The 26174-nt window shown below is 42.3% G+C and overlaps 1 protein-coding gene across 14 annotated transcripts in view; it reads left to right on the plus strand.

Moving 5' to 3' along the window:
* DOCK9 (dedicator of cytokinesis 9) overlaps positions 1-25403 on the plus strand; it is a 446969-nt gene extending 421566 nt beyond the window's left edge. For all 14 annotated transcript variants that reach the window (XM_077482985.1, XM_077482977.1, XM_077482982.1 and 11 more), the window contains 4 exons: positions 8171-8361; positions 9261-9361; positions 10579-10717; positions 24029-25403. In XM_077482985.1, coding sequence (XP_077339111.1) covers positions 8171-8361; positions 9261-9361; positions 10579-10717; positions 24029-24151 — 554 coding nt within the window. In that variant the 3' untranslated portion in view covers positions 24152-25403. The remainder of the gene's footprint in view (positions 1-8170; positions 8362-9260; positions 9362-10578; positions 10718-24028) is intronic.
* Positions 25404-26174: the final 771 nt, after the last annotated feature.

Genomic DNA, 26174 nt, shown 5'->3' on the forward strand with positions numbered 1-26174 from the left:
TGTGAAACGATGAAAGTGGTTGGAGTGCGGACGTACAGAGGCAGAGCTCCGAGAAGGCGACTGCTATCCGCCGCCATCCGGAGCCCGTACGACCCGGACGACCGACCATCCCGCACGGGGCAGCTGCGGTAGCCATCGGACGACTCCTCGCGGGGTCATTTGGCAGCCGGGTACGGTTGCGAGGACGCCGCGAGGCGTACGGACTGTCGGGCGCCATCTTGAGGCCTAAGGACAGGCCGCATCGCGCCACACGCCACCAACGCATACCGGGGCCTCCACGGACCAGCGATCCGCCATCCATCCATACGCCAGCCAACGGTGCCCACAGAGTGGCCGTGGATCGTCGCCGGCGGGCCCCTCTTTCCACCCGGGGCGGCGTGTATGAAGTAGGCCGCAGCGCGGCAGCCGACCCCCACGGGCGCCATCTTGGGGCCTAGGTACCGGCCGTTCCGCACTACCCTCCACCACCGGGCACCAGATCCACAGGCATCTCCTCACACCAGCAGAGACGAAGCACCCGACAACCGCTGCTGAGGAGTCCCAGGATACAGCCAGGACCCGCGGAAACGCCACCCACGACTTGGGCCTTCACCCTGGGCACGCAGTGAGTAACAAGGAACCCATCTCGCCCCCCCCCCCACCCCCACAGCCACCGTTGCCCAACACCCGGTTCCACCTGTCACCCCTCCCTGCAAGCCCTAGATCACTCGGGGAACAGGAGCTGCCAGTGGGACAACAAGAGCCAGCAGGCCTATTGGCAGAGTACCAGCGGCCATATTGCTACACCCTGACTGCTGAACCCACTTCTAAACCTACCTGCAATAGACTGACCTGGCTGTTCGGGACACAAGAGTACACCTGTAAGGGTTGTACATAGGATATACCCCCTTCAATCGCTAATCTGCCACATACTTTCAGAGCTAGCAATAGGGGTAGCGGCCTGGTGTATAGCCTATATGCTATTGATGTAAAACCCTGTTGACCTGGGGACCTGAGAAGTGAAAACGGATCATTTTGACTATGTCAACGCACTCACGGAGAAGTACACATACCCATACCCTACGCTCTCTGGGGACCCCGCAGAGCAGTTCATCATCCGCAAACCTAAGCAAATTTAAATACTCGGGCAGCAGCAAACATACCAAAAAGGCGCCCCCGCTGGACAACGGTATCATAGAAGACATGGAAGACAACGAGGTCTCACTGCCTGCTTCTGAAGACTCTGTTGCTGGCGCCAATAAGGCTGACCACCTGCTCACCTATGCGGCCATGACTGACATTGCGGCCGACATTAAAAGCTCCTTCACAGCAGCAATAACGGACATTAAAACTGAAATTCTACGCCTAACAGAACAACTAGCAATAACCGATCGGGCAGGGAAGAGAAGAGACAGAGCCCTGGTTAGACTAGATGACATCGCAGCCTCGCATTCCCAGCACCTGATTGACATGAATCGACAAATTGAAGATTTAGATAATCGAGGACGCAGAAACAACATAAGAATTAGAGGAGTACCCGAGACTGTCCCCCAAGAGCAAATTAAGCCGACTCTCACAGCCATATTCAATACCCTCATGGAAAGGCCGGAACAATCCCCTATTGGTTTTGACAGGGCGCATAGGGCCCTCAGGCCTAGGACACAAGATGGAAACCCCCCGAGGGACATCATCTGCTGTTTACCCAACTATTGCCTGAAGGAAGACATTCTTCAAAAGGCCAGGGCCAGAGACCGGATCGTACATGAAGACGCTGTGATCCAACTCTTCCAGGATCTGTCGCCAATTACGCTCAAAAACAGGAGAGCCCTGAAGCCACTCCTGGAAGTACTACGGCACAAAGGAATTAGTTATAGATGGAAGTTCCCGTTCGCGCTTCAAGCAAACTTCCTGGGGAAACAACACTTACTCAAAGTACCGGGGGATCTCAACAAATTTTGTGATGAACTTCAGATTGACACCGTGGAACTCCCGGAGTGGTATGCCGAATTCCGCCCACCTCCAGAAGTGAACAATCCGCAATTCTCGCCGGGACCGGCACATGCGCAGTCACCCTACCAACCTGGTAGACACCGCAGGAACCCGGATAGGAACAGTTTTGAACCTCCGTACCCTTCCAGAAATGCCAGAAGCCCGAGAGGAAGAGACGCAAGGGACTACTGACCTGATGGGGCTGCTCATAAGTTCTGTATCTACAACATGTGTTCTGCTGTCACCCATTGAACACGGCGACCGCCCGATTGCCTAAAGACGATGTGCACAATAATAACGTGACCGCTGCACTCATGTGTAACCTGCACTCAGTATGCCACTGGGTAGGGTGATTTACGACTGCACCTGGTCTTCAGCTTCCGACTGAACTGTAAGTGCTACACGCCACACCCGCTGATGCCTCTCTGGTGCAGCATGGTAAGGTACACACTCGACCCGGTCAACCGGGTCCCTCTTACAGCTTCTTGAATTTTGTGCAGGTCACCCTGACCCCGCCATAGCGGAGACTTAGGATGCTTACGCATGACTGTAGCTGAATCGTATTAATATATATTTCGGGCCTATACTCCTTATCCATAGGTTTGACGGGCCCGTTGGTTTGTTAAAGAGTTAAACTATTTACTGTTTGTTGTTCCATACCGGGTTGCAGAATGTTATGCTACCAAGGTCCAATATCTTAGACGATTTTATACGTTCTTCATGGTTATGCACTGTTGATACAGGTTTTTTCTTTACATATCTATAAATTAGGCATTGTCCATATGCAGTGTCATTACCCCTAGCGATACCACCTGCGGCTATTACTTCTCACCAACTTAGCCTCCCATCTGATCCCAGACACCTTAATCTCGAGGGGGGAACCCCCCCCAGCCTGAATTCTTAGGTCCTCAGGTCCCATTGGACCTTCCCATAGGGTTAACCACTTCTAGTACCACACTGCGCTGCTACACAGTGCAACTCATACCACTACCTGCTATCGCACCTCCCACTTCCCCCAGCAGGGGAGGTACCACCGTTCTTTGGAACGGGCCAGACACCGATCTGACCAGTTCCACAGGGTGGGCAGATCGATCTGCCCCACCAAACCACCCTACTTGTTCCACCCCCCCCCCCCCCACTTACCCGGACTCCCTATTTACATAGTCTCTCCCTCGTGCCTACACTATCCCTACCCGTTTACACCTCACGATAACAGTGGGCCCGGACCATATTGACTGACTACTTTGTCCCCTTACAACTTATCACTCTAGAAGTCACGCCTTCAACATGGCATACGCTTTCCTGGGGAAAGCTCCTACCATTCTCTCCCACAATGTGAACGGTCTAAACGTGCCCGAAAAGAGGTCTAAACTATTGAGGGAACTTAAAAAAGCCTGACCTTCAGTTGTCTTCCTACAAGAAACTCACTTTAAAAGCAGTACTATTCCTAGGCTCACTGACCGCACCTTCACCACAGTATACCACGCCACCAACTCCCTGGCCAAAACTAAGGGAGTATCCATCCTCTTCCACAAAGACGCTCCTTTTATGCTGCAGCAACAATTGGCAGACCCAGAGGGGCGATTTCTATTCCTCAAAGGCTCATGGGAAGGGTCCCCTATAACCTTTGCGAATGTTTACTTCCCAAATACCTCCCATATATCTTTCTGCAACAAAATCATAGAAGAGCTCAAATGGTTTGCAGAAGGATGTATCCTTCTTGGAGGAGATTTTAATGTCCCCCTAGCACCCCTACAAGATACTTCCACGGGACACACGCAAGTGCCGTACAGAACACTTAAAAGAATAAAAGCCCTCCTGCAATCACTAACACTAGTGGATACATGGAGATCCATGCACCCCACAGGCAGGAACTATTCCTTTTTCTCCGCACCACACAAAAAATACTCGAGAATAGATATGATATTCATTTCGCAAAGGGACCTCGGTAATCTGCTCTCAGCGGAAATAGGCATTATAGCCCTCTCCGACCATGCACCTACGGCGGTTACACTGCAACTAAAAGCGCCACGCAAGTCTGTATTTAACTGGAGACTAAACTCCAACCTTCTCACTGACCCAATCATAAAAGAGGACATCCTACACGCCATTAACACCTATTTCGATCACAACATTGACTCTGACACATCCCCTCTGAATAATTGGGAGGCACACAAATCTGTGATTAGAGGCGAACTTATTAAATGGGGTGCCAGGAAAAAGAGGGAAAGGGAAAATGAAATTAATAATCTCTCCCAACAAATAGCAAACCTTGAATTACAACACAAACAGTCCCATTCACTCAAAGTAGAAAGCCAATTAACTCAACACAGGACCGCCCTAAGACTCCTGTTAGACATGAAACTCAAACGCTCCCTGTTCTTTAAGAAAAGCATTTTCTACGAACATGGTGACAAAAGTGGTAAACAATTGGCCAAAGCTTTAAAAGACGCCACGCTGGCGAACCATATCCACGCGCTAAAAGATAGAAAGGGCACTTTGAAACACAACCCAGAGGAAATAGCACGTATATTCCATACTTATTATTCTGAACTGTATAAACTCCCAATCCAACACAAACCACCTCACCTTACACACACGAAACGGGATAACATGCATGATTTTCTACAGAATAGCGGACTCCCATCACTGTCCGTAGAGGATACAAACGCACTTGAGGCCCCCATAACTGCCACTGAAATCTCAAACGTGATTGCAGACTTAAAAGCAGGGAAGAGCCCCGGACCCGACGGCTTCACATCACAATATTATAAAACTTACACCACTGCCCTAATAAAGCCCCTCCGTTCAGCCTTTAATTTCTTGGCAAAAAACCAACACGACTCCCAATCCTTTCTCATGGCGCATATAGCTGTGATTCCCAAGCCCAACAGAGAACACACTGACTGCGCAAACTTCCGTCCCATCTCACTCCTTAACATAGACCTAAAACTCCTGGCCAAAATCCTAGCCAACAGACTAAAACCCCTTTTAGCGAACATAATCGGCCCTGAACAAGTGGGGTTCATGCCGGGGAGGGAGGCCCGTGACAACATCATTAAGGCCTTAAACTTGATACATTTTGCGCACAAATCCGGCACTAAGGGCATGCTGCTCTCTACCGATGCCGAGAAGGCCTTCGATAGGGTCTCCTGGGAGTACATGATGGCTACATGCTCGCACATTGGCCTTGGAGGAAACATGTTGTCATGGATCTCTGCTCTCTATCGGAACCCCCAAGCCAAAATCAAAATTAACAATATTCTCTCAGAACCTATATCCATCCATAACGGTACACGACAAGGCTGCCCCTTGTCACCCCTTCTCTTTATTCTGACCCTGGAGCCTTTAATCAGAACTATTAACCTAAACCCGGACATAAAGGGATTTACATTAAAGGATAGAGAATATAAAATTGCTGCTTATGCTGATGACCTCCTATTCTTTCTCACTAACCCCCACATCTCGATACCCAACCTACACAAAGTTTTTCAAACATTTGGGTACATTTCCAACTTTAAAATAAACCAGTCTAAATCAGAAGCACTGAATCTCACCCTGCCACAGAACCTCCTCGACAATCTACAAACCAATCACTCCTATAAATGGGAACGGGGCGTCCTTAAGTATTTGGGTATAAAGTTATCCAGCGACATTGGAAATTTATATGATGCAAATTATAAACCCCTCCTTGCCACGATTAAAAGAGACCTCCTTAAGTGGAATGCAAAAATGTTTTCCTGGTTTGGGAGGGCCGCCATTTTAAAGATGGCGGTACTCCCTAAACTTCTGTATGTATTCAACGCCCTACCAATTAACATCCCAGAACTCTTCTTTAAGACATTAAACCAAATTCAGAGGCGATTTCTGTGGGCTGATAAGAAACCTAGAATCCAATTCCGACATTTAACACTGGCTAAAGGAGATGGGGGTATAGGATTGCCCGACTTCAAAAAATACCACCAGGCCACCCATGTCACAAGAGTAATAGACTGGCACTGCCACGGCCCGAATAAGGATTGGGTTCAAATAGAAAACAGTTTGGCAACACGCGGCACCCTCTACCTCCCATGGTCGCTTCATTCCAGACAGCCCAAACTTATAGATCACCCACTAGTTGAAACTACAATAAAGATTTGGCAAACATTGGTAAAGTCACACAAGATCGCAACAAACCCAGGTCCCTTGACGCCAATCGCGAATAACCCCGACTTCATCCCTGGCCTGCACCACAACTTACCACAAGACTTTCTAGTACACACTTGTATATCAGGTACACAAGTTAAGTCATTTGAAACCTTGAACGAGGAGGTGGGGGAGCTGTTTCCTGGAAGCTGGTTCTACATCCAATTAAAGGATTTCCTGGTAAATAACAAATACAAAAATCAATTTTGCCTCCCATTGACTCAGATTGAGAATATATGCCTACAGAGATCACCAATCACGAACACCACATCTCTTGCATACTCACTGCTTAGTCAAGCGTCACAAGCTGACAAAAACAAATTCAAAACAAAGTGGGAACGTGATCTCCAGACAAGCATATCTGAGGAGCAATGGAATAAGGCATGCGTGCTGGCACACAAGTGTTCCTTAAGCTCCAAATACCAGGAAATATCCTACAAAATTTTAGCTCAATGGTATATTACGCCACAGCAAACCAGGAGATGGTCTCCCTCCACCTCAGACATGTGCTGGAGATGTAAAACTCACAAAGGTACCTTCCTGCACATATGGTGGGAGTGCCCGCTAATACAAGCCTATTGGGATGCAATCAAATCCTGGATAAAACACATAACAGAAACTCGCCTAGAATTGAACGCGGCCATGTGCTTGATCAATCTAGTCCCCACCAACTTAAGCCGCTACAAAAAATCATTGTCCAGACACTTACTCACGGCCGCTAAAACACTGATACCAATCCACTGGAAAACAACCAAAACACCAAGCATTACAGACTGGTTAGACAGAGTGCAATATATCTATAAGATGGAGGAGATCGTGGCGACCAAACATGAAAATAGCACGAACTTTATCAAAACATGGCAACCATGGCTGATCTTCACGCTCTCCCCTGAATTCCGCACCCTTAGGGATTAAACTCCTCAACAGCTTTTGACACTCATCACGGAGGGAGCAAAGCTTAAGCCGACATAGAACCTTTCGAATTAACAGAGTTTCATGAATGATAGCAATGGGCTGATCACACCCCATACCACCCCCCTTGCCCCCACCCTCCCCCCCTCACCCTCCACACCGTTCTCAATTGTCCCCAAACATCATGCGCCTCCTTGCATCTTCATTTGTGTTCTTACTCCAACCTTGCCACTAACCGAATCTGAACACAGGGGAGATGTACTTATATGTTATATTGTTTACAGATTGATTGCATTGCTATTTGTATTCAGACTTTGACTGTAAACCTGATCTCATTTTCAATAAAATCTTTGATTGTGAAAAAAAAAAAAAGAAAGTGGTTGTAAACCCACAAATAAAAAACAAAACACAAAAAAAAAGCATGCAATGCAAAGGCATAATGAGCTAGTATGCATAGCATACCAGCTCATTATGAAATACTTACCTTAGATCGAATCCCCCGCAGCTTTCCCCATACAGAGCTCCGGCCGCCTACATCACTCACGGAGCTAATTTCTGGTATCGCGGGATGTGCCATTGTTTCAGTGTACATGTGCCGATGACATTGGCAAATGTTGATACAGGGGATATCTCCTAAACCGTGCAGGTTTAGGAGCTATCCGGGGTAGCTACAGGTAAGCCTTATTATAGGCTTACCCGTAAAAAAAAGTGGTCTGTATGGGTTTACTACTACTCTAAGGACAAAAGCCAAGGTAGGTCCATTGTGATCATGGATGATATTGTTTGTAGAACAATATGTGGTGCAAAGCAAACACATTTCCGGACAACTGCAGAGTCCCCTTCATCAGGGCTATAAATAAGAACCATGTACAATACCTTATAATATATGCTTAGTGTGTGTCCAGCCTTGAACATTTATTTAAGGTAATACATAGACTATTCAGACTTCACTAATCACATACTTGCCTTAGTTTGTGACTTACACATTAGTAATTAGTAATGCTTAAATCGAGAAGACTGCCCCAAACAAATCAGCAATGACCGTTCTCATGTAGCTTTCTTCAAAGGTCCCCTTTAACACAAAATGACTGTTTCTCTCTTACAGCTTTACACAGTTTCCCTTATGTGAAAAAGCGGATTCCTGTCATGTATCAGCACCACACTGACCTAAACCCTATAGAAGTAGCAATTGATGAAATGAGTAAAAAAGTAGCAGAGCTTCGTCAGCTTTGCTCTTCTTCAGAAGTGGATATGATCAAATTACAATTAAAACTGCAAGGCAGTGTCAGTGTACAGGTAAGTTTTCCTGTGATAGTTTATTGCATTTTATTTCAGCTTTATCCCTGGAATTATATATTGGCTTGGCTTTCTTTTAGATCTTCTTGTGGTATTGAACCTTTCCACCCATAAAAATGTCATGATGCCCAAGAATCCTACAGTCATGCTTTGATAACAATAGTCATTTTGCCCTTTGTCTGCAGCCATACATTGGTCACTTTAACAGGCTTTATTTTATCTGACTACTTGAGCTGTACATCAGTTTGTTTTATCTATTCATATAGTTCCCCAAAATTCTGTAGTGCTTTCCAAAATGAATAGAATTATTTTTCTTTGTCCCCTGCACTTGTGTTAAGATGAATATGTAGGACAATTTTCTTTTGAAAACGTTTGCTGCCCAACTGAAAGCTAGCATTTTCAGAGAGGTTCACAATTGCAGCCTTTTTTTTTTCCTAGGTCACCTTTTAAAGTCTGTTTATACAGATGCACAAAAATTTGACAATTAACCTGAACGAATACCTTACACCGTCCCTGCTGTACTTGCCTTCCATAGGTAATGTGCTGTCAGAGCCAGTGCAGCAGTCCTGGGATTTAAAATCCCCACTCCTCTTCATATTCATTCTTCAGGGCTTCCAGGATAATTCAGAGCATACTGATTGGTCACCACCAGCACTAAACTGGCTGTGTGTGCACTGACAGCACATCACCCACAGTGCGGACTGGGGGAGGGTGTAGGTTGTGTGTTCACTGTTTCAGTTTGAAAAGATAAACTAACGCTTTAAGGACCAACACTCCTATTGGATGGCATAAAATTCTAAATCGCTTCAATTATTTCAAAAATGTAGAGGTTTGTTAAATGTACTGTTTTATATTTGAATATGTTGATGATTTTTAATGGTGCGACTTTTTCTTTCCAGGTAAATGCTGGACCTTTAGCATATGCAAGAGCCTTCTTGGATGATACCAACACTAAAAGATATGCAGACAACAAAATAAAGCAACTAAAAGAGGTTTTCAGGTAATGTTGAATAGTACTTACAGATGGTTAGCCTGTTTTTATCTGACACATGTATTTTGCTTAGTGCACATCATTTGTAGTGAAGTTAAGTCAGAGTGTGTTTATCCGCTTAAGGACCGGAAGGTTTTACCCCTTTAATGACCAGGACGTTTTTTGTGATACAGCACTGCGTCGCTTTAACTGACAATTGCGCGGTCGTGCGACATTGTACCCAAACAAAATATGGTGGTATTTTATCACCTCTGCGGTTTTTATTTTTTGCACTATAAACAAACGACAATTTTGTAAAAAAGCTATATTTTTTTACTTTTTGCTATAATAAATATCCCCCAAATAAAATGAATTTCTTCTTCAGTTTAGGCAAATATGTATTCTTCTACATATTTTTGGCAAATAAAAATTGCAATAAGCGTATATTGATTGGTTTGCACAAAAGTTATAGAGTCTACAAAATAGGGGCTAGATTTATGGCATTTTTTTTTTTGTATTTATTTTTTTTTGTATTTTTTTTTTTTTTACTAGTAATGGTGGGGATCGGACTCTTTTGACAGTTTTTATTTTTTGGGAGGACCAGTGACATTTATACAGCGATCTAATATAAAAATGCACTGATTACTGTATAACTGACAGACAGGGAAGGGGTTAACACTAGTGGTGATCAAGGGGTTTAATGTGTGTGTTCCCTGGGAGGTGTTTCTAACTGTGGGGGGGAGTGTACTCACAGGAGGAGAAGAGAGATCACCGTTCTCGATCACTAGGGACAGACTATTGCTCTCTACTCCCCTGTCAGAACAGGAATCTGTTTACATTGACAGATCCCTGTTCTGGCTCTGTGGAGCGATCGCGAGTGGCTGGCAGACATCAAGGCCGCCCATCACGCACATCGCCCACTGTATCTATTACATGAACTGGCAATACCGTACAGCTACGACTATAGAACCAACCTGCCGCAATATAATAACAGCGGCTGGTCGGCAAGTGCTTAATCATTTGTAATCTATGCAAAATCTCAAACATTTCTAAGGAATTTAACATAATTTATGAGAAGGTCACCTAGATACCATTTCACCACAAAGCACTTGAATACACAAGTTTGCTATGTTTTTTGGCTTGTTGATTTACATTATTAGGTGCAATAGTAGTGTGCTTTCTCTAGCATAGATATTCACCTCTCACTTGTTTTTGGCATAATTGTAATGACCTTTTAATCAATTTAGGCAATTTGTTGAAGCATGCGGCCAGGCCTTGTGTGTAAATGAAAGGCTCATAAAGGAGAACCAGTTTGAATATCAAGAAGAGATGAAAGCTAATTACAGAGAAATGGTGAAAGAGCTGTCTGAAATCATGCATGAGCAGGTATGTAGTGAAGCACCTGGAATATTCTGTGTGAGCAATAAGCACAGATATTATGTTATGCAAAGTAGTCACATGTTTTAAACCATTCTCATTTATCGAAAGATCCTTATTAGGAATTGTCTCGTAACCCAACAGTAACCAGTCGGCTTCAGTTTATGGTCTAGCAAGTCAACCATAGAGAAGTATCTAGCTCAGCATGGACAGTTCTTTGTTTAGATACACTTATAAGACTATAGTTGGCTTTTTTCTACTGTATCCACAACAAATAATCAGAAAGAAATAAACCTGAAAAAGTAAAGTTAAACTTGAGATCCAGGCAAACGTCTAGATACAGTTTCAGCCTCAGAAGGTTTTACCCCCTTAATGACCAGGCCCCTTTTTTGCTATACGGCACTGTGCTACTTTAACAACTGCACGGTCATGCAACAATTTTGTAAGAAAAATAAATAAAATGTACTGTCTTTTATAAAACACATCCAATACAAAATATAATTTCTTCATCAATTTAGGCCAATATGTATTCTGCTACATATTTTTGGTAAAAAAAAAATTATAATTGTATATTGATTGGTTTGTGCAAAAGTTATAGCATCCACAAACTAGGGGATAGATTTATGGCATTTTTTTTCTTTTCTTTTTTTTTTTTTTTTTTTAACTAGTAATTGTGGCGTTTATTGATTTTAGCAGGATTTCGGCAGACAGATTGGACACCTAACACTTGTGACACTTTTTTGGGGAACCATCACATTACTGCTGTAATCAGTGCTAAAAATATGCACCGTTGCTGTACTAATGACACTGGCAGAGAAGGGGTTAACACCACGGGCAATCAAAGGGTTAAGTGTGTCCCTAGAGGATGCTTTCTAACTGTGTTGGTGGTGGACTCAGTAGATGAACACAGTGATCTGTGTTCTTGTTTAGCAGGAACACAAGATCACTGTGTTCATCTCTGACAGAACGGCGCTCTGCCTTGTGTCTGTCTCTCTGGGGAGTGACCTCGGGTGGCCGCTGGACATAGTCTGCTGGATCCACTGATTGGTTCCCCCTCTGGCCAATCAGCGTGCACACCCACAGGATCTATTGCTGGAAATGTACAGGTACATCATTTCACACAATAGAGCCACCGTGCCATAGTATATATGCGGTGGGCAGTCTTTAAGTAGTTTTCCAAATGATTGTATGTGTTCATTTTTAGTCCTAAGGTTTACACAGCTTTTCCACACAGGATAGTTGTGATATTTTACTTGTGCTAAGTTTTGTCCACAGGTCTTGTCCCTCCCTTAGCCTGTGGCTGAGTAGTGAAGGGAGAGGCCACAGACTGATGAGCTTGTATCACTGCTCTTTCCTTCTATCAACATGTGCTTTGAGCATTACAGCACAACTAACTGGCTGCTTGTGCTGTTTCTTCCTCTTCCATCCTGAGCTCTGCTGCTAAGTGGATTGCAAGAAGCTCATGCCAAGCACATTTCAGGGGCTTACGCTTTGCAAAAATGCCTTTAATAATGTATTGGTGAAAGAAGAGTTGCAACAACTTGTGACTTTTATATCTGCCTGGATTTCAACTTTAAATAGCATCACTGTGGACTAAAAAACAGCTTTGATGTGCTGATTAATATGCAAAGCAGTCCTTATTCAACAAACTCTTTTAATAAGATTATGTCTTGAAGCGGAAGTAACCCCATCAATTTACCTGTTTCCCAAAACAGTTCAAGACATGCTGTGAATAATAACATTCACAGTTGCTTGTGCTCTCAACCAATTTGTCAAGCCACCAAATAGCTGATGTCATAACTAATCCGATGTGCAGCACCATGGCAACTGCAGATGAAACGGGCTAAGATGGCAGCTTCATTGGCTGTAAAGGATAGAAGGGTTTAGTTCCATTTTAAGTCTCACAACGCCAACCTTTTTTTAAACCCTGCACTGAAAACTTTTTCAGGGGTTGGAATTTAAGTCTTACTGGTTGCTGTGGGGCAGGTCAGGCGATGTTTAGTAACTGTTCTTTAAAGCTGTATTAAACAATCATTAGATCTGGTGGCTGCATTTGTTTGTTTACCCTTTGTTTTCACCTGGTGATCTGACCAGTAACATACCTCCTATGTTAAAGTAACCCCACTCTGGATGAAGAAGAAAATGGGGCTAACTGCTACATTTGCGTGAGACTTTGTTCTGTTGAAAAACAGACTAACTGGCCATAACTGAACCATCTCCACCCAAAAACTGAAACACTGCTATCTGCTTTCATGTTTGTCTTTAAAAATGCTGGTATGTGCTAACTGAACCATCTCCACCCAAAAACTGAAACACTGCTATCTGCTTTCATGTTTGTCTTTAAAAATGCTGGTATGTGCTAACTGAACCATCTCCACCCAAAAACTGAAACACTGCTATCTGCTTTCATGTTTGTCTTTAAAAATGCTGGTATGTGCTAACTGAACCATCTCCACCCAAAAACTGAAACACTGCTATCTGCTTTCATGTTTGTCTTTAAAAATGCTGGTATGTGCTAACTGAACCATCTCCACCCAAAAACTGAAACACTGCTATCTGCTTTCATGTTTGTCTTTAAAAATGCTGGTATGTGCTAACTGAACCATCTCCACCCAAAAACTGAAACACTGCTATCTGCTTTCATGTTTGTCTTTAAAAATGCTGGTATGTGCTAACTGAACCATCTCCACCCAAAAACTGAAACACTGCTATCTGCTTTCATGTTTGTCTTTAAAAATGCTGGTATGTGCTAACTGAACCATCTCCACCCAAAAACTGAAACACTGCTATCTGCTTTCATGTTTGTCTTTAAAAATGCTGGTATGTGCTAACTGAACCATCTCCACCCAAAAACTGAAACACTGCTATCTGCTTTCATGTTTGTCTTTAAAAATGCTGGTATGTGCTAACTGAACCATCTCCACCCAAAAACTGAAACACTGCTATCTGCTTTCATGTTTGTCTTTAAAAATGCTGGTATGTGCTAACTGAACCATCTCCACCCAAAAACTGAAACACTGCTATCTGCTTTCATGTTTGTCTTTAAAAATGCTGGTATGTGCTAACTGAACCATCTCCACCCAAAAACTGAAACACTGCTATCTGCTTTCATGTTTGTCTTTAAAAATGCTGGTATGTGCTAACTGAACCATCTCCACCCAAAAACTGAAACACTGCTATCTGCTTTCATGTTTGTCTTTAAAAATGCTGGTATGTGCTAACTGAACCATCTCCACCCAAAAACTGAAACACTGCTATCTGCTTTCATGTTTGTCTTTAAAAATGCTGGTATGTGCTAACTGAACCATCTCCACCCAAAAACTGAAACACTGCTATCTGCTTTCATGTTTGTCTTTAAAAATGCTGGTATGTGCTAACTGAACCATCTCCACCCAAAAACTGAAACACTGCTATCTGCTTTCATGTTTGTCTTTAAAAATGCTGGTATGTGCTAACTGAACCATCTCCACCCAAAAACTGAAACACTGCTATCTGCTTTCATGTTTGTCTTTAAAAATGCTGGTATGTGCTAACTGAACCATCTCCACCCAAAAACTGAAACACTGCTATCTGCTTTCATGTTTGTCTTTAAAAATGCTGGTATGTGCTAACTGAACCATCTCCACCCAAAAACTGAAACACTGCTATCTGCTTTCATGTTTGTCTTTAAAAATGCTGGTATGTGCTAACTGAACCATCTCCACCCAAAAACTGAAACACTGCTATCTGCTTTCATGTTTGTCTTTAAAAATGCTGGTATGTGCTAACTGAACCATCTCCACCCAAAAACTGAAACACTGCTATCTGCTTTCATGTTTGTCTTTAAAAATGCTGGTATGTGCTAACTGAACCATCTCCACCCAAAAACTGAAACACTGCTATCTGCTTTCATGTTTGTCTTTAAAAATGCTGGTATGTGCTAACTGAACCATCTCCACCCAAAAACTGAAACACTGCTATCTGCTTTCATGTTTGTCTTTAAAAATGCTGGTATGTGCTAACTGAACCATCTCCACCCAAAAACTGAAACACTGCTATCTGCTTTCATGTTTGTCTTTAAAAATGCTGGTATGTGCTAACTGAACCATCTCCACCCAAAAACTGAAACACTGCTATCTGCTTTCATGTTTGTCTTTAAAAATGCTGGTATGTGCTAACTGAACCATCTCCACCCAAAAACTGAAACACTGCTATCTGCTTTCATGTTTGTCTTTAAAAATGCTGGTATGTGCTAACTGAACCATCTCCACCCAAAAACTGAAACACTGCTATCTGCTTTCATGTTTGTCTTTAAAAATGCTGGTATGTGCTAACTGAACCATCTCCACCCAAAAACTGAAACACTGCTATCTGCTTTCATGTTTGTCTTTAAAAATGCTGGTATGTGCTAACTGAACCATCTCCACCCAAAAACTGAAACACTGCTATCTGCTTTCATGTTTGTCTTTAAAAATGCTGGTATGTGCTAACTGAACCATCTCCACCCAAAAACTGAAACACTGCTATCTGCTTTCATGTTTGTCTTTAAAAATGCTGGTATGTGCTAACTGAACCATCTCCACCCAAAAACTGAAACACTGCTATCTGCTTTCATGTTTGTCTTTAAAAATGCTGGTATGTGCTAACTGAACCATCTCCACCCAAAAACTGAAACACTGCTATCTGCTTTCATGTTTGTCTTTAAAAATGCTGGTATGTGCTAACTGAACCATCTCCACCCAAAAACTGAAACACTGCTATCTGCTTTCATGTTTGTCTTTAAAAATGCTGGTATGTGCTAACTGAACCATCTCCACCCAAAAACTGAAACACTGCTATCTGCTTTCATGTTTGTCTTTAAAAATGCTGGTATGTGCTAACTGAACCATCTCCACCCAAAAACTGAAACACTGCTATCTGCTTTCATGTTTGTCTTTAAAAATGCTGGTATGTGCTAACTGAACCATCTCCACCCAAAAACTGAAACACTGCTATCTGCTTTCATGTTTGTCTTTAAAAATGCTGGTATGTGCTAACTGAACCATCTCCACCCAAAAACTGAAACACTGCTATCTGCTTTCATGTTTGTCTTTAAAAATGCTGGTATGTGCTAACTGAACCATCTCCACCCAAAAACTGAAACACTGCTATCTGCTTTCATGTTTGTCTTTAAAAATGCTGGTATGTGCTAACTGAACCATCTCCACCCAAAAACTGAAACACTGCTATCTGCTTTCATGTTTGTCTTTAAAAATGCTGGTATGTGCTAACTGAACCATCTCCACCCAAAAACTGAAACACTGCTATCTGCTTTCATGTTTGTCTTTAAAAATGCTGGTATGTGCTAACTGAACCATCTCCACCCAAAAACTGAAACACTGCTATCTGCTTTCATGTTTGTCTTTAAAAATGCTGGTATGTGCTAACTGAACCATCTCCACCCAAAAACTGAAACACTGCTATCTGCTTTCATGTTTGTCTTTAAAAATGCTGGTATGTGCTAACTGAACCATCTCCACCCAAAAACTGAAACACTGCTATCTGCTTTCATGTTTGTCTTTAAAAATGCTGGTATGTGCTAACTGAACCATCTCCACCCAAAAACTGAAACACTGCTATCTGCTTTCATGTTTGTCTTTAAAAATGCTGGTATGTGCTAACTGAACCATCTCCACCCAAAAACTGAAACACTGCTATCTGCTTTCATGTTTGTCTTTAAAAATGCTGGTATGTGCTAACTGAACCATCTCCACCCAAAAACTGAAACACTGCTATCTGCTTTCATGTTTGTCTTTAAAAATGCTGGTATGTGCTAACTGAACCATCTCCACCCAAAAACTGAAACACTGCTATCTGCTTTCATGTTTGTCTTTAAAAATGCTGGTATGTGCTAACTGAACCATCTCCACCCAAAAACTGAAACACTGCTATCTGCTTTCATGTTTGTCTTTAAAAATGCTGGTATGTGCTAACTGAACCATCTCCACCCAAAAACTGAAACACTGCTATCTGCTTTCATGTTTGTCTTTAAAAATGCTGGTATGTGCTAACTGAACCATCTCCACCCAAAAACTGAAACACTGCTATCTGCTTTCATGTTTGTCTTTAAAAATGCTGGTATGTGCTAACTGAACCATCTCCACCCAAAAACTGAAACACTGCTATCTGCTTTCATGTTTGTCTTTAAAAATGCTGGTATGTGCTAACTGAACCATCTCCACCCAAAAACTGAAACACTGCTATCTGCTTTCATGTTTGTCTTTAAAAATGCTGGTATGTGCTAACTGAACCATCTCCACCCAAAAACTGAAACACTGCTATCTGCTTTCATGTTTGTCTTTAAAAATGCTGGTATGTGCTAACTGAACCATCTCCACCCAAAAACTGAAACACTGCTATCTGCTTTCATGTTTGTCTTTAAAAATGCTGGTATGTGCTAACTGAACCATCTCCACCCAAAAACTGAAACACTGCTATCTGCTTTCATGTTTGTCTTTAAAAATGCTGGTATGTGCTAACTGAACCATCTCCACCCAAAAACTGAAACACTGCTATCTGCTTTCATGTTTGTCTTTAAAAATGCTGGTATGTGCTAACTGAACCATCTCCACCCAAAAACTGAAACACTGCTATCTGCTTTCATGTTTGTCTTTAAAAATGCTGGTATGTGCTAACTGAACCATCTCCACCCAAAAACTGAAACACTGCTATCTGCTTTCATGTTTGTCTTTAAAAATGCTGGTATGTGCTAACTGAACCATCTCCACCCAAAAACTGAAACACTGCTATCTGCTTTCATGTTTGTCTTTAAAAATGCTGGTATGTGCTAACTGAACCATCTCCACCCAAAAACTGAAACACTGCTATCTGCTTTCATGTTTGTCTTTAAAAATGCTGGTATGTGCTAACTGAACCATCTCCACCCAAAAACTGAAACACTGCTATCTGCTTTCATGTTTGTCTTTAAAAATGCTGGTATGTGCTAACTGAACCATCTCCACCCAAAAACTGAAACACTGCTATCTGCTTTCATGTTTGTCTTTAAAAATGCTGGTATGTGCTAACTGAACCATCTCCACCCAAAAACTGAAACACTGCTATCTGCTTTCATGTTTGTCTTTAAAAATGCTGGTATGTGCTAACTGAACCATCTCCACCCAAAAACTGAAACACTGCTATCTGCTTTCATGTTTGTCTTTAAAAATGCTGGTATGTGCTAACTGAACCATCTCCACCCAAAAACTGAAACACTGCTATCTGCTTTCATGTTTGTCTTTAAAAATGCTGGTATGTGCTAACTGAACCATCTCCACCCAAAAACTGAAACACTGCTATCTGCTTTCATGTTTGTCTTTAAAAATGCTGGTATGTGCTAACTGAACCATCTCCACCCAAAAACTGAAACACTGCTATCTGCTTTCATGTTTGTCTTTAAAAATGCTGGTATGTGCTAACTGAACCATCTCCACCCAAAAACTGAAACACTGCTATCTGCTTTCATGTTTGTCTTTAAAAATGCTGGTATGTGCTAACTGAACCATCTCCACCCAAAAACTGAAACACTGCTATCTGCTTTCATGTTTGTCTTTAAAAATGCTGGTATGTGCTAACTGAACCATCTCCACCCAAAAACTGAAACACTGCTATCTGCTTTCATGTTTGTCTTTAAAAATGCTGGTATGTGCTAACTGAACCATCTCCACCCAAAAACTGAAACACTGCTATCTGCTTTCATGTTTGTCTTTAAAAATGCTGGTATGTGCTAACTGAACCATCTCCACCCAAAAACTGAAACACTGCTATCTGCTTTCATGTTTGTCTTTAAAAATGCTGGTATGTGCTAACTGAACCATCTCCACCCAAAAACTGAAACACTGCTATCTGCTTTCATGTTTGTCTTTAAAAATGCTGGTATGTGCTAACTGAACCATCTCCACCCAAAAACTGAAACACTGCTATCTGCTTTCATGTTTGTCTTTAAAAATGCTGGTATGTGCTAACTGAACCATCTCCACCCAAAAACTGAAACACTGCTATCTGCTTTCATGTTTGTCTTTAAAAATGCTGGTATGTGCTAACTGAACCATCTCCACCCAAAAACTGAAACACTGCTATCTGCTTTCATGTTTGTCTTTAAAAATGCTGGTATGTGCTAACTGAACCATCTCCACCCAAAAACTGAAACACTGCTATCTGCTTTCATGTTTGTCTTTAAAAATGCTGGTATGTGCTAACTGAACCATCTCCACCCAAAAACTGAAACACTGCTATCTGCTTTCATGTTTGTCTTTAAAAATGCTGGTATGTGCTAACTGAACCATCTCCACCCAAAAACTGAAACACTGCTATCTGCTTTCATGTTTGTCTTTAAAAATGCTGGTATGTTTTCTTTGCTCAACAGTCTGTATCCCTGTCCAAATCACAATGCTTTATTATCTGCCTTGTCTTACCCAAAATTATGGCCCCTCTAACTTTAGTGCCCTCTTTCTAGCCTGTTTCTGAAGTTAGAATTTAGCCCTGTTAACCATCCAAGCTTTATTGCCTCCTGATTGATAATTGAAATCCACCCACACCCCACCCCTATCAGTATAAAGCTAACCTTCACTTTGGGGGAAGCTAATGCTGGGGGTCTTTCGCCAAGTGGGGGATTTCAATAAGTGGAAGCACTTCTGACTCTGCACTTCAGCGAATGCACAAAGCAAAGGTACACAAGAAAAAACTTTGAACAACGCTGCATAGACACCAGGTGACCTTGTTTAACCCTTTAGCACTTTCTCCTTATAACATGCATTCTCTACCACTCCTTCTGACAGCTCTGTCCTCTCTACTAAAATTATCTCAACTCCACCCCACTTCTCCCCCCCACAGCATATATATATCACCCTCACTCCTGTCCTCTCCTTATTACTGCACCCACCAACTCCTGCTAATTCTAAATCCACACACACTAAAAGTCTCCAAGACCCTGGGGCATGTCCCTTCATATAAATCACACTCCCATATTGCCTCCCTCACCCTCCTGCTTCTCCTGACTTCTGGAGATATATCCCCAAACCCTGGACCTCCATCATTAAACTGTACCCATCACCCTGCACCCTCTGGCAGCAGCCGCAATCAACACAATTTAATTCCGATTTCTATTCTTCCCAAGTCCAGACTCCCTTTCTCTTGTGCTCTTTGGAACTCCCGCTCTGTCTGCAACAAACTCACCTCTCTCCATGACATCTTTATCACCAACTCATTTAACCTACTCGCCGTCACCGAAACCTGGCTCCACGAATCAGACACTGCATCTTCTGCGGCCCTATCCCATGGTGGGCTTCTTTGGACTCACTCCCCCAGATCCAATGGACATAAGGGAGGAGGTGTTGGAATCCTTCTAGCCCCACATAGCACCTTCCAGGTACTTCAGCCACCTCCTTCTCTGTCACTCTCCTCTTTCGAAGCACACTGCATTCGTCTCTTCACGCCAATTTCTTTAAGAATAGCCGTGATCTACAGGCCCCCTGGACCAGTATCAACTTTTCTTGATGACTTCTCTGCCTGGCTACCCTACTTTCTTTCTTCTGAAATCCCCACAATCATTCTCGGGGACTTCAACATCCCTATTAATACTAACACCTCTGCTCCTTCCAAACTTCTCAGCCTAACCTCCTCCTTTGACCTGAAACAGTGGATACATGATCCTACTCACTCCGGGGGCAATATCCTTGACCTCGTTTTCTCTCACCTTTGCACTCCATGCAACCTCTCTAACTATCCATTCCCTCTCTCTGATCACCACCTTATTAGTTTCACTCTCTCCCTCTCCTTCACCTCCTCTCCCTCCAACCGCATTAAAGTTACCCGCAGAAACCTACGTCATCTCAAGCCTTCCCTTCTCTACTCTGCTCTTGACAACCTCCACGACAAAATCTCACCCCTATCCTGCACCAACCTAGCCACTTCTGTCTACAACACTTCACTTCTGGCCTCTCTGGACTCTCTGGCCCCCCTCACCACACACAGGATCAAGCCCCGACCCCTTCAACCTTGGCAAACAGATGTCACTAGAAGTTTGAAAAAACGTAGTCGTGCTCATGAGCGCCTGTGGCGCAAGACCAAGTCTCAGAGAGATTTCAACCAATATAAATCTGCCCTCCAAAACTACAATTCTAGCCTCCTCTCTGCCAAGCAGAACTATTTTATCACTCTCATCAGCAACCTATCATCCCGCCCCCGTCAACTCTTCTCTACTTTCAACTCTCTACTTCGTCCTCCACCACCTCCACCCACCAACTCACTCACTGCCCAGGAGATTGCTAATCACTTCAAACAGAAGATTGATACAATTCGCGCAGAGATCTCTACTGTTCTAATACCCCCCACGCTTTACACTTCATGCCCACAGTCACAATCATTACTTCCCTCTTTCAACCCCACCACTATAGACGAAGTTGCTAAACTACTTGGTAATGTCCACCTTACCACCTGCCCTCTGGATCCTGTTCCCTCGCAAATGCTACATTCACCCTCTGACTCTATGCTACACTCTCTAACTCACATCTTCAATCTCTCACTCTCTTCTGGCATCTTCCCCAACTCTCTAAAACATGCACTTGTCAAACCCATACTTAAAAAACCCTCACTGGACCCATCCAATCTTAACAACCTACGCCCCATCTCCTTGCTCCCCTTTTTATCCAAACTACTCGAACGTCTGGTCTACAACCGACTGAGTGACCACCTCGCTGATAATGGCCTTCTTGATCCCCTTCAGTCTGGATTTCGTCCCCAACACTCCACAGAAACTGCTCTCCTAAAACTAACAAACGATCTACTAACGGCCAAAACCAATCGACATTATTCTGTACTCCTCCTCCTGGACCTCTCTGCTGCCTTTGATACAGTTGACCACCCCCTCCTTCTCAAAAAACTCCACACCTTTGGTCTCTGTGACCGTACTCTACAATGGTTCTCTTCCTACTTATCCAACCGCACCTTTAGCGTTTCTTACAACTCTACTTCCTCCTCTCCTCTTCCTTTCTCTGTTGGGGTCCCCCAAGGTTCTGTCCTTGGACCACTCCTATTTTCAATCTATACCTCCTCTCTGGGTCAACTGATAGCCTCCCATGGCTTCCAATACCACCTCTATGCTGACGACACCCAAATCTATCTCTCTACCCCTCAGCTCACTCCCTCTGTCTCCTCACGTATCACTAATTTACTATCAGAAATATCAGTCTGGATGTCACACCACTTCCTCAAAATCAATCTATCCAAAACCGAACTTATAATTTTTCCTCCCCCATATGCCCCTTCCCCTGATCTCACTGTCAAAATTGATGGCACAACCATAAGCCCATCCCCTCATGCCAAGATTCTAGGTGTAGTCTTGGACTCTGAACTCTCCTTCAAGCAACACATCCAATCACTGTCCAAATCTTGCCGCCTCAACCTCCGCAACATCTCCAAAATACGCCCCTTTCTAACCAATGAGACAACAAAGCTCTTAATTCACTCGCTGGTCATCTCTCGCCTTGACTACTGCAACTCCCTCCTCACTGGCTTACCTCTACATAGTCTAGCACCTCTTCAATCCATTATGAATGCCGCTGCCAGACTCATCCACCTTACCAATCGCTCGGTGTCTGCTACCCCTCTCTGTCAATCCCTCCACTGGCTCCCGCTCAGCCAAAGAATTAAATTCAAAATACTAACAATTACATACAAAGCCATCCACAACTCTGCCCCCAGCTACATCACTGGCTTAGTCTCTAAATACCAACCTACTCGTCCTCTTCGTTCCTCTCAAGACCTCCTGCTCTCTAGCTCCCTCATCACCTCCTCCCATACTCGCCTCCAGGACTTTTCCAAAGCCTCCCCAATCCTATGGAATGCCCTACCCCAATCTGTCCGCTTATCTCCTACTTTATTAGCTTTTAGACGATCCCTGAAAACACTTCTCTTCAGAGAAGCCTACCCTACCCCCACCTAACTGTATCTTCATTTTCTCCATCAGCTCATCCCCCCACAGTTAAAACCTTTTGTTTCAACTTGACCCTCCCTTCTAGATTGTAAGCTCTAACGAGCAGGGCCCTCTGATCCCTCCTGTATCGATTCGTATTGTAAGTGTACTGTCTGCCCTCATATTGTAAAGCGCTGCGCAAACTGTTGGCGCTATATAAATCCTGAATAATAATAATAATAATAATAATATCACCAGGTGAAAATAAAGAAAGCCTAAAAATAAGAAAACCAATTCAGTCATTACAACTAAGAATTGGTAAACTGCAATATACAAAAAAAGTTTTGCTTTTGGATTTAGTACCATTTTAATAAATAAAGCTTTTTGTTTTACCTTCCTGCTTTATATACAAGAATGGCAGCTTAATTCTCATATTTCAACCCAGTCATGTAAACAATGAGCTTCACAGATCTTACATGTCAGTCATGTCTGTGCTTGTTGGCACTAAAAATGTCCCTACCAAGCTTGTACACACTAGGGCCAATAAAACATCAGATTCTGGAAGGAAACCCCCTGCCATATATATTCTACATTGGAATATATGGCGTTTGTGTTTATCCTTTAACATCTATAGCAGTGTTTCTCAACTCCAGTTCTCAAGGCACCCCAACAGGTCATGTTTTCAGCCTCTCCATTGTTTGCACAGCTGATTTGATCAGTTTCACTGCCTTAGTAATTACCACAGCCATTTCATCTGAGGGAAGTCCTGAAAATGTGACCTGTTGGGGCTCCTTGAGGACTGGAGTTGAGAAACACTGCTCTATACAACTGTATGTGCATCAGAGGACCTTGTGTCCCCTAGGTCATTTCCTGTGATACAGAATAGGATGTTGTGTCAGAGTAACCATAACTGGATGTTTCTCTTTTTCTTTCCTTGTGCACACATGGGCAGATGGGATGGTAATAAAGTTTGTTCTGTTTGATCTATGCATGTTTGCTGGTCTGTTTGCTTAAGATGGTTTTGAATGCAGGAGTTGGTTTATGGCTTTGGGCTTATTGCATTTTTATGAAATGCTTAGCACAGTCGCTATAACCACCAAAAATAGACCAAACCTTCAGTGATTACTGTGCTGATAAATACATTGAATGGGATAGGGGAGCAGTATATAGATTTAAAACTGTGGCTTGACTTTAATTAATTTTCCATTTCAAGTAAGGGTCTTAAAGTCCAGGAAGAATAATGTGGTTGATTGGGGTTTTGTTTTTGTTTTTTTTTGTTTTCCGTTGTCCACCGTTGTCCCCCCCCCCCCCCCCCCCCCTTCGTTGCACTCACTTGGAACTAATTTCAACAAAGTTTTTTGATTACTTTTTTTTTTTCTGTTTGTGTTCTGAAGATTTGGTGTGGAGAGGAGAAGATCAGTGTTATGCAGAACTCACTTCACATCTTCAATGCCATAAGTGGAACTCCAACAAGCACAACAGTCCATGGAATGACCAATTCCTCCTCCATTGCATGATTGTCCTTGTTCATTTCACACCGATGCCTCACATGGCTATCTCAGGATGCTTTGCGGAGCCCATGGTCTACTATAAATGGATGACCATTACTACTATTACAGATGTTTAGATAATTTATATGGTTGTTGAGATATGACTGGGTATCTTTATTGCAGGAGCCATAAAGCCACGTGCGTTTGTGTGTTACATTTGGCAATACCTGCTTTTTTGTTAAAAAATGTCAAAAGGGGAAGACTCTAAAAGTAATGTAATAAATATTTTTATGCTGGCTAGAACCCTACTTTAGGGCAGTCACAAGGAATAGCACAGCAGGTCTTAAAGGAGCAGATATCAAAGAATGTATAGTATATTCTATAAAACATGACACAAAAGTTTACATATTAGTTTTAAAACCAAGCACATTTAGTCTTCAGTCAGTTAACTAGTTTTTTTCCCCCATTCCTCTGCTGTTTGTGTTTTAAATACAGAAGATCTTAATTTTTTTTTAATGCTCAACTGGAAGTAAGGTTCATATGTACATTAAATTTAGCTTAGGAACACTGTATGCTTGCTAAGGATTGTATTTCCTTGTTTGTATTATGGATTATCTGTGATCTTCCAAATTCAACTGATACAAAATACACACGAAAAACCTTAATATTTCACCTCTTCACACATTCACATTGCTTTTACTAGACCGTCCTGAAAGATGTTACTGAGTATTGAGAATGTATATATTGTTAATTGACACACATTGTTTTTTCTGTACATAAACGTGTTACATTTCTATGCATTTTTTTAATGTTCATTGCTGAAGACTTTTATTGTGACAAATGTGCTTATTCATTTTACCTGCTATATTTTTGTCTTTACAGCTTATTCTTGTACATAAACGAGTGCAATACAAAGATGTATACAGTCTTTGCTATGTTAGGTTTATACACTGTTCAAAAGAAAACGTTTTTTTGCCAAAGCAAAGGTCATGTATGTAATGGTGGTTATGAATACTGTGGTAAATGGTGGTGTTATTTAAAGCTTTGATCATATTGTTCTTTCAAAATAATAATTTAGTAATTTTATATTTGGGGAGGGGTGAATACAAAGTTTTTAATTTTATTTAACTGGAAACACAGTCCTGCTGTAATTAACATTGTGTACTACATATGTATTAAAGGAAACTGCTAATTTCCCTGTTTTATTTTGCTTTCATCAAGATTGCTGTATCATGTGCAAAAAGACCAAATTAAACTATTCTAACATTTGGGTTGAAAACACAGCTTTCAGTTTCATAGATTTTATAATAAATGTAATGTCACCCTGCCATGTCAAGGCACATTTGCAACGTGGGCTTCCAAACCTGGCCATACATGGATCAATATTTGGCTAGTTCAGCAGGCTCTGGACCAAGTTTTATCCATCCATGGCTGCTCCTGTTCATGAGAAGTCAATCTATTGATTGACTTCTTATTAATGGCCCTGCTGGAAAATTTCAATTCAAGCAGCCCTTGCAGCCATTTGGCTATAACGCTGAACAGTGTATTCTGATGGCGGGGAGGCCCTGCTGTCAGAATTCAATGACATGATGGGGAGCATTCTTGCATACACATTGAATGTATAGGTGGGGGAATTGGATCAGTTTAACTCTAAAGAAAAATCTGCAGTCATGTGAAAAAAATACAACCCATAAAAAATGACTTTTTCAAAATATTTGAACAGGCAAATGATAGATCTACAGACAATGCCTACAGCTACAGATATACTTGAATAAAACACTAATACAATGTGCATTTTTAACCAGTTAATGAAATTATCAATAGATGTAATGATATACTTTGGAAAAACTCAGTACCCTTTAGCAAAAATAACCTTATGTATACATTTTTTTTATAACTACTAGACAACCTCTGTTATTGACTCTGTAACATTTTTGACCACTCCACCTTTCAAAATTCCTTCAGTTGTAAGATGTTCAATCCCAACCCAGCGTTGCAATGGGATTCAAATCAGGGCTTTGACTAGCCACTGTGTCATTTTTGTGTGTTT

Source organism: Lithobates pipiens, unplaced genomic scaffold (assembly GCF_037356315.1).
Source record: "Lithobates pipiens isolate NorthernLeopardFrog02 unplaced genomic scaffold, aLitPip1_a1.2 Scaffold_16, whole genome shotgun sequence".
Classification (NCBI taxonomy): Eukaryota; Metazoa; Chordata; class Amphibia; order Anura; family Ranidae; genus Lithobates; species Lithobates pipiens.